At 40.1% G+C, this 10,000-nt stretch overlaps 1 protein-coding gene across 2 annotated transcripts in view; it reads left to right on the forward strand.

The window, feature by feature from the left end:
* The window catches only part of LOC138000777 (calpain-15-like), a 64,282-nt gene that overhangs the window by 16,793 nt on the left and 37,489 nt on the right, over window positions 1–10,000 (forward strand). For both annotated transcript variants that reach the window (XM_068847419.1, XM_068847420.1), the window contains exon 3: window positions 7,295–7,515. In XM_068847419.1, coding sequence (XP_068703520.1) covers window positions 7,295–7,515 — 221 coding nt within the window. The remainder of the gene's footprint in view (window positions 1–7,294; window positions 7,516–10,000) is intronic.

Consider the following 10,000-nt stretch of genomic DNA (forward strand, 5'->3'; position numbering starts at 1 on the left):
TATCTTAAATAAAAAAATAAATAAATATATCGTTTAATCCACTCTTTGCAGTTAGAACTATGTATAAACTGAATTATCAAGCGGTATCATTTACAAAACTATTAAAAATAATTAAGGTATACTAATGTAAAATCTACATAATAATTAATCTAGAAATCTAAAAGTTATAAAATCATTAGCTCTCTTGGTTCTTGCCTCCTGGCGAACGGACTTTTCACTCCCAGATCTAAGATTGTAAGGAACATTATAAACATTAGCCTGAGGGCGGAGTTTCCACGTCGCAATGAACTTCCTACTTAATGTTTCTCGCCTGACTTCTAGACTTGGAAGGCCAGATATGGTCAGGGCTTCCTTATAATCAACACCCAGGAGTATTACCTCAAGGGCTCTCCTTTGTATAGATTCTAATTTAGATGACAAATATTCAGGGATGTCTTGCCAAGCAGCCACGGCATATTCCAAAATGGATCTGACAGAGCACTTATAAATATTTAAAATATTGCTATTCGCTACACCAGCTCTTTTAAGCACTCTTAGGGTTATAAACGTTTGGCGGCCTTACAATAAATATAGTCTACGTGGTCATTCCATTTAAGATCGTCTCTGATTTTAACACCAAGTAATTTAAAAGATGAGACACGTTCGAGCTGGTGATTTCCAATACAAATAGGTGGAATTACAGAGTTCGGGTACTCCATAAAATTTATCAGCATTTCATTACACTTCCGAGGGTTTAGCTTCATCTTATGGGCAATGCAAAATGAATGTGTGTCTCTAACAGCCAAATCGAGAAGGCTTATTGAATTGCGAGGCAGGATTTCTACAACTGTGATATCATCAACGTATTTTGCTCTCACATTCCAATCCTTTAGGAGTCTATCATAACTGAGAAAAGGGTGACACCCATCTTGGTCCCTTGGGGTATACCTCCATGGGTATGCTTCCAATCCGATAAGACATTTCCGATGCACACGGCTTGAGTTCTATTTGTTAAAAAAGATCTTATCCAACAGAAAAGCACTGGGTCCACACCAAGCAGTGATAATTCGTCCATAAGGCTCTGATGGTCAATCAAGTCAAAACCCTTAGAAAAATCCGAGAAGAAGATTCTAACACAATTATTTCCACGGTCAATAGCCTCGTGGATTGCTTGTAGGAGGTAAACAAGGGCATGAGTTGTTGAATGTCCTTTCCTAGCAAATTGTTTGGAATCAATCTTATCTCCTATCTGTTGTAGAAGCCTCCTGTTCGTAAATCCCTCCAGGATCTTTGCAATACTATTAGTAAGGGAGATTGGACGGAGATCATTATCAATCTCTTGTGGCGGGGAAATCTTGGGTACTGGTGTTACGATCGACTGTTTTAATGATCCTGGAACAAATGAATCCTGTAATGACTGATTATAAATTGCGCAAATAACAGGTGCTAACTCAGGGGCGAACACTTTGAATATTTGATTAGAAATCCCGTCAGGACCTGGAGCTTTGTTTGATGACAAGTTATTTAGATCCCTCAAGACCTCGAATTCTGACACGAGTAGGCTAGGTGGTACAATAGTATGTCTAACAGGAGATTGAACCAAGGGTGTAAATTGTTCCGTAATACTGACAAAGAAGTCATTAATCCCATTTGCTAGAGCCAAACAATCCTGAAATTGGTCCGCTTGATCAGGGCCAATAAATCTATGAAACCATTCACCTTGATCAGAAGCTTGACCTGTTAGTTGTTTAATTTGTTTCCACCATTTAGCAGGATTTGAATGCGCTAGATCCTCAACTTTGTGAGAGTAATAATGCCGCTTTGCACACTTGATCGAATGCTGAACTTTTTTACGCCAAAACTTATAAATAATCGAGTCCTTGCCAAACCTGGTAAAAGCTTGTTGACGTTTAGAAATATAATATTTGAGTTTACCAGTAACCCAGGGTTTGTCTTGTATATGAATTCTCACAGATCGGAACGGGAAATAAATATCCATTGCGGTTGTGAGTTCACTCGTTAAAATTGCAAGTTTCTCGGAGCATGAAGGAGCAGCATATAGCAAATCCCAGCTCATTGTTGTCATCCACTCACCAAAATCCCTCCAGTTGCTTTTTCTCAAATCCCTCAACTTGATCTTACGAGTTGGGTCGGTAATCTTTTTAGGCAAGCTGGGGTTTGCTAGGATAACATAATGATCTGAGGCCGCGATCTTGAAAGCTCAAATAAACTAGCCCTGTTTGTAAAAAAGCAGTCCAAAATGCCAGAGTCACGGGTGTAAAAGTTTACCATCTGTTTTAAATTATTGGGACCAGTGATTCGTGATAGGTCGAGATGTGTCGAAGTGGGATTAAAATCTCCTGTAATAATCACCATCGCGTTGTTGTATTTAGCGAGGAATGTATCCACCACTATCTGGATATGCTCACATAGAACCTGATTTTCGGGTTCACGGCAGGCAGTAGAATGATAAATAATTCCAAGCAGGATAATAGACACATTTCTTGGAAGAGAATGTGGTCTCAAAGAGAGCCACAAGGACTCAACATTACAATGATGGTAATCTGCTAACCACTTGCATGGAATAGAATTTGAGATGTAAGCACATACTCCACCACCATCGCGGTTCACCCTATCCGATCTAAAGATAGAGTAGCCAGGAATCGTGACAGCCATGTTCTGAATATTCGAAGAAAGCCATGTCTCAGTTAAACAAATGACTTGTGCTTTATTCAGAAATGCAACTTGCTGTAGTTCATCCACTTTATTGGAGAGAACGCGGATGTTTGTGGATAAGATTGTGGGGATATGATATTGCTTAGCATTTGACACTCTCTTGAGAAGGCAAAGATTCATGTAGCTTTGTTTGCGTGAACGAGTCGACGAAATCCTAGAGGTTATACAAGTTGGAATTCTGGTTCTCGTTAATGCTTCCTTTCTTTTTCCACCTCTTTTCCCTCTATATTTCAAGATTTGTAGATCACGAAGCTTGTGTTGGACATTCAAAGGAAGGTGCTTCGCAGAGTAGCCACCATTAGAGCGAAGGAAAATGAGTTCCTCACGGGTGAATGACAACCGTGTCACGTCATCTTGCGACGAATGTGATAATCTACCTTCTGCTAAACCAGAAGCTGCAGACACCCTCTCGAGCTCGCCCTGAGGGCCAGGGTTCCTTTGAACGTCCATATACATCCATATACACGGTTAAATAAATCTGTTCTTTAAATTCCATTAAACCTCAATTCAGTTCTAAGTCATATACTTACAGGAAATACAAAGCAGTGGATGTTGTGGCACTTAAGGAGGATCTCTCAGTCTCCACCCTCTGCAATGACGACTTCGCACATTTGGACGACTTGGTTATTTGCTATAATTCTACATTATCGTCGCTGATAGATCGTTATGCCCCTTTGAATAAAAGAACTGTTGTAAACAGGCCACGTGTTCCCTGGATTGACTGTGATATCAAGGCAGCAATCAGAGAGAGGCGAAAAGCTGAACGTAAATGGCGGGCTAGCAAGTCACTCGCGGATTTTGCAGGGTTTAAAATAAAAAAGAATTACGTCACTAAACTTATGAATAGCGCACGCTCCAAGTATTATAGCAACTTTATGCGCGACAACAGCACTGACCAACGGAAATTATTTAGAGCAGCTAAGTCCTTACTTTCTGAGTCTAAGACTCTATCGTTAGTGGATGGGACTGACGCTTCGGCACTTGCTAATGATATTGGTGAGTTCTTCCTTCGGAAGGTTAAAGACATCCACTCGAAGTTTGAAACCAGCAGTTCATCGTTTTCCATGGTTGATTCTACTGTTTCACGTGGTGCTGATGTTTCATTAACGGAGTTTAATACTCTCTCTGTGGATGATGTCAGGAAATTAATATCCCGCTCGGCCAAGAAGTCCTCCTGCTTGGACCCCATGCCAACTGTAATGGTTGTGCAGTGCTTAGATGAGCTGCTACCTGTTATCACGACAATTATCAACATGTCTTTAAAGCGTGGTCACTTTGCCGACAAATGGAAGGAAGCAATAGTCACCCCCCTACTAAAAGAAACCCAGGACCGAAATGTTGTTTAAGAATCTCCGCCCTGTCAGCAATTTGGCCTTTACCTCCAAGCTGACAGAGACTGCTGTTGCGGACCAACTGCAGTCTCACATGTCTCGCCATGGTTTGTACCCAGTTCTCCAATCTGCATACAGATGCCATCACAATTCTGAGACAGCCTTACTAAAGGTCCGCAATGATATCCTTCTTAACATGAATAAGCAACATGTTACTCTTCTCGTGCTGTTAGATCTCAGTGCTGCGTTCGACACAGTGAATCATGAAATTCTACTTGAGAGCTTGACGTCGAAGCTTGGTATCGGAGGTACAGTACTATCATGGTTTTGCTCCTACTTATCTGGTCGATCGCAGCAGGTAGCTGTTGATTATAAACTATCGAAGTCATTCCATCTCGACTGTGGCGTTCCGCAAGGGTCTTGTCTTGGTCCGCTGTTATTTAACATCTATTGTAGCAGTTTAATTGATATCGTTGAGGTTCACCTACCTGAATTTCATTCCTCTGCAGACGATTCTCAGCTATACCTTTCATTCAGCCCGAGCAACTCTTTCTGTCAAGATGCTGCTGTGAGTGCCATGGAGGCCTGCATTGCTGTCATCAAGAAATGGACTCAGCACAATAGTCTTATGTTGAACGACAATAAAACTGACTTTATTATGATTGGAACTCGTCAGCAATTAGCTAAAGTCAATTGGAAATCATCTGATAACCAAGTCCAGGTCTGTTAGGAATCTGGGTACTTGGTTCAATGATACATTTGATATGTCCCAACATGTGACCAATCTTTGTAGTGCATCATTCTTTCAGTTACAACAACGCAACGCAACAATGCAAGAAGCGGCCGCAACACTGGTGCACTCTTTTGTCACATGCAGAATCGATTACTGCATTAGCTTATTGTATGGTCTACCTGACTACCAGTTATCCAAGCTTCAAAGGGTCCAAAACTCGGCCGCCAGATTAGTTTATGAGGAAAGTAAATTCTGTCACATTACCCCATTATTGATGAAACTTCATTGGCTTCCCATAATCTACAGAATAAGGTTCTAAATAGCACTTTTAACGTACAAGGCAATCAGTGGCTTAGCGCCGTCCTACATATTAAGTGATCTTATTTCCATTAAGACCGGTGCAAATTACTCTTTGCGATCTGGCAAAAAATTACTTTTAAATCTTCCTTTACGTAAGTCTTATTCTACACTTGGTGACCGTTCTTTTAGTATGGCTGCCCCTCACGTTTGGAATTCACTTCCTTCCTTCATTAGGAAAGCCACCACAATTAACAATTTTAAGAGTCAACTTAAAACTCATTATTTTAAATTAGCATATTTTTAGTCTACAGGAATTAACAATTTTATTGGCACTTTGAATTCATGTAATTAATCTTAAGTTACCGGTAACTTACAAATCTATTTATGAACTTATTCTTAGCTTATATGAACTGATAAATTTTATTGGTATTTTAATCCATGTTAAGCGCATACGATCATTCTGTCATGAAGCATGCGCTATATAAGTTTTTAAGTTATTATTATTATTATTATTATTATTATTGTTATTATTATGTTTAAATCATACGAACTTAAACGCGCGCGCACTGAGAAGTGTTGCCCTAGACGAAGGAGCATTTATCAAATGACGTCACCGACAACATGTAATTTGCATTAAAACAAGCAAACAAACTTGGTTTGAATGACTAATTGACCTCGACTACTTTACTTTCGTTCGAACAGATAATTCACCTCGACTAATTTACTCTCGTTCAAACAGCTAATTCACCTCGGCTATTTTACCTCGACCAATTTACTCTCTTTCGAAAAGCTAATTCACCTCGACTACTTTACTGTAGTGTTTGGTGGCGAGGTGACTTGGCTTGGTGACGAGTTGGTTGGTGGCGAAACTCTCTGGTGGCAAGATGACTGGTAACCGCTTGGATAACAACGAGTGTTTCGTTGGTTGGATAACACAGCTGTCGCTTACACTGTAGTTAAATAACAGTATCTTTGTATCTTTACAGTACAGAAGTCTTCGGTTTTACATTATGTAAAGATAATAAAATTTGAGTCCTTACGGAAATCGGGCTCTTTCTTATTTTGATTACAATTTCTTGCTTTAAGAATCACCATGAGATCTAAAACTTGACAGTCTTCCGCTTATTTCACACGTGCAGCAGATCATTGTTCTTTCCCGCGGCAAACCTTGTCTTTTCTCCCGTGGAAAATTTCCCGTGGCAAATTGCACCTTGGTTTTACCGAGGGAAAAAAATTTGCATACCTCGGTGGCGCGCGACCACTACCCGCGGCAAAGACGAGGTATTGCCTCTTCCTGAGGGGTCAATACTTCCAGGCGGTACTGTACAGCCCCAAATGCTCTCTGATCCACTATGTAATGCGAATGGGAAAAAGAAAGGGTACATCTTGGTTATGAAGGAACTTTGAGATCAGAAAGGATAAGGTCACCTCAGCTTACAGGTGTAAAAAAGTGCAAAATCTAGGCAATCAAGCCTTGAGGTTAGAAAAAGCGCAAGAATGTTCTGTGGACAATAGTACTTATAGTGCAAATGGGACGAGTGTCGTGGATAATTGTTTTATACATGTAGATGGGACCCATCTGGTGGATTATAGTGGTGTAGCTGCTTTTGTAAGCCAAGGGGTATATACATGTATTGTACTTGACAGCAAAAATAAAACAATGATTGACATGGCCAAAATGCTAATTCTATGGCAAGTGTGCATTTGCATGCGCCAGCTTCACAACCCTCACAATGCATTCACAACCGTCATTGGTGCATTGTGCATTCTATGTGAATGTTAACTTCATTCTTGCTAACTACTTTTTTTACTTTCATTTTTGAACATTTTTTTTTTCTCTGAACTATTCCTCATCCCAAAGCAGTAATATTGTATTTAAATCAAATTTAGTGTTTAATCAATACCTTTACGTCTAACATATGTGGTCAGATTCTCTACTTAGTTGTCTATAAACCAATTTATTTACGTGCATGTACATGTAATTACCGTGAAGAAAAATACAGTACATGTAAAAGCTGTTTTGAGTATACTTATAATACCAAGTTAAGGTAATAAGACTTGGTTATTTAAAATTAATGCACCCTGCCTGAGGCTTTTATTAAAATGAATGCTTCTGATATAATAACTGCAGTAAGCTGAATTGAGGATTTTGTAATCGTTGCAATTGCCGGTAATCTTATTTTTGTTGCTTATAATGGTTTTGTTTCATATGCAGATTGGAATTCAGTTTGTAGATGACTCGTTTCCTCCTGCTGAAAAATCACTGTACCTCAAACCCCGGTTTTCAGAGCATCCTCGTGTTGCAAACTGGCTTCGTCCTCAGCAAATCCAATCAGTTGGAGGTGGCACTCACCATGGTACATCAAATATACCACTTGTTGTGTTCCGCAGTCCCAGACCTGATGATATCATGCAAGGAGTCCTTGGTGATTGCTGGTAAGAGTACTCGACTAGATCCTTAAAAATAGGAACTGAGATTTTAAAGTGCACCTAACCTCTTTTTTTTTTTTTTGCTTCACACAGCTACATGTACAGTAAATATTGCATCCTTCAACAAGCATAGATTGTATTTTGCAAAAGCACCTTAGTTATGCTTTGGCTTTAGCTGCTCATAATTTATCTCAAAAACGAAGTGGGTGACCCCCATTCTTTTATTTCTGAAATGTAATCATCAGACCAAGATGAAACTCTCTGCAAAGTTAAAAAAACAATTGTGAAGCAGATTCACAGCCACCTTAAATTTTGATTTATTTAAGGTGGCTGAGTAGTTAAAGCCAAAACATAAGGTGCCTTTGCAGGGCTTTCCTGTTACCACAGTAACTTTTTATGTCACAAAAATGACCGAATCTTTTTCGGCAATAATTGCTGTTAAGTGAGAATAGCGCTTTAGTGTCAGTCCCTCTAATAACAATGTTTCTTTCAAGTATTGAAACTGGTTTGAGCCCCCTCAACATAATCCTTGGTTTATTAGGTCATCCTCCTGTTGAATATGCATGTGATATTTTGACTAGCATCTGCACCTCATTTTGCTTCAATGAGCTTGGAAAGCCCAGGAGTGTACATAGTTTCCATGTATGCCAAAGCGTGTATGTTAAGAGTGCAGTCATGTTCACAAATCCTCAATATCATCCCAGTGTAACACATGTTAAGACTTGTACTTTATAAAGCTTCTTAGATATGGACTTTTAAGGTCTTTTAAAAGGTAAACACAGCTATAAACAGGAAAAAAATAACAATGATTTAAGAGCTACATGTACATTGTACATGTCATGTAATGTCATGATGGCTTATTTTTGCATCTTCCCGAACAACATTGTTGGTGCAAATTTAAAGTAAAAAAACAAAACAAAAAAAAAACAAAAAAAAAAACGGGTTGTCACTTGCACTTGTCTGGGTTTGTGATTACTTTTCTCAACATACAAGTTATTTCTTGGACTAAGTACAAGGACAGAGAAAAACCCTGACCAGGGTGAGAATTGTATGGGACCATTTCCATTAGTAGGGCTAACGCTCACATGGTTCATATGGGGTAGAAAACTAGCACTTCACATCTTCAGTTCCCACGGTCTGCTCCCGTCTGACCTTGTATCTCAGTCAGTAGAGCAGCGGTGATCTACCCCAAAGGTCGTGTGCTCAATTCCCACCCTGGTGAGAGTTTTTCTCTGTCCTTGTGTGGGCCCATTCCATTAGTAGGGGGTAATTGTGAAGAAGAGCTCCCCGAAAAACCTGTCGGCCGACTGTCGGTCAACTGTCGGCCGACAGTCGGCCGACTGTTGCCCAACTGTCGGCCGACTGTTGGCCAACTGTTGGCCAACTGTTGGCCAACTGTTGGCCGACAGTCGGCCAACTGTCGGCCGACTGTCGGCCGACAGTTGGGCAACAGTCGGCCGACTGTCGGCCAACAGTTTGTGTCATGTTTGAGGCCAAAGTGTCGGCCGACTGTCGGCCAACAGTCGGCCGACAGTCGGTGACCTGTTGGCAACCTGTCGGTAACGTGTCGGTAACCTGTCGGCGGGGCATTTACTCGTCTATTGCTTCTAAACTACGCAAAAAGAGTTAAAGGCAGTTCATAACGATACCTTGAGCAGCACTTATACTACTAATATGGCTTTTGTCCACTGTTTTAGCGTTGGTTAGCGTTACTTGCCCACGTTGTTACCTATTCATTTATCCGCCATGCACAAGGTTAACATCATTGCTACATACATGGCATACCATAAGAGGCCGCGTTGCATTGTAGGGCGATTTGAACGAAAGTGTTTGTATTGATACGTGGCTTATGGTTTTCAGAGTTTTTAGCCGAGTTTTCGATTAAATTATCTTCCAATGTGATTCTTAGATTGTCTGGTGTGTTGTAAATTACGCAAGTGACATATCCTATACGCATCTGATAACAACTGATAACAGTATTTTACATAATTTCAACTTTGCCGTCGATCGGTAAGTACGTGAAGGCTGTCGAGTCATACATCACCATTACGGAATGTTATGCCACGTTAACTGCTCATTTTTACCACAATTTTTCTTTTTTCTTAACCTGTCGGTTAGCTGTCGGTAGACTGTCGGTCAACTGTCGGCCGACAGTTGACCGACAGTCGGCCGACAGGTTTTTTGGGGAGCTCTTCTTCGCTCACATGGTTCATATGGGGTAGAAAACTAGCACTTCACATTACACTCTAATCAGTTGAGTCAATTATTATGTTCGCTTTGTTCTTTTGTTTTATGGACATTAATTATTTCGGATCCGTTATTTGAAAGACCAGAACAAAGTGAATTGCGAAGACAATATTCCCAACATACATTTATCCAATTAAAAAATCGTTAGACACCTTTCAAAACTGAAAGATCAAGCTATAAGTAATGAAATATAGAGTGGTAAAGTGATGACTCACAAAAACGAAATTTATGAAATTATGGGATT

The sequence above is a fragment of the Montipora foliosa genome, chromosome 4 (assembly GCF_036669935.1).
Source record: "Montipora foliosa isolate CH-2021 chromosome 4, ASM3666993v2, whole genome shotgun sequence".
Lineage (NCBI taxonomy): Eukaryota > Metazoa > Cnidaria > Anthozoa > Scleractinia > Acroporidae > Montipora > Montipora foliosa.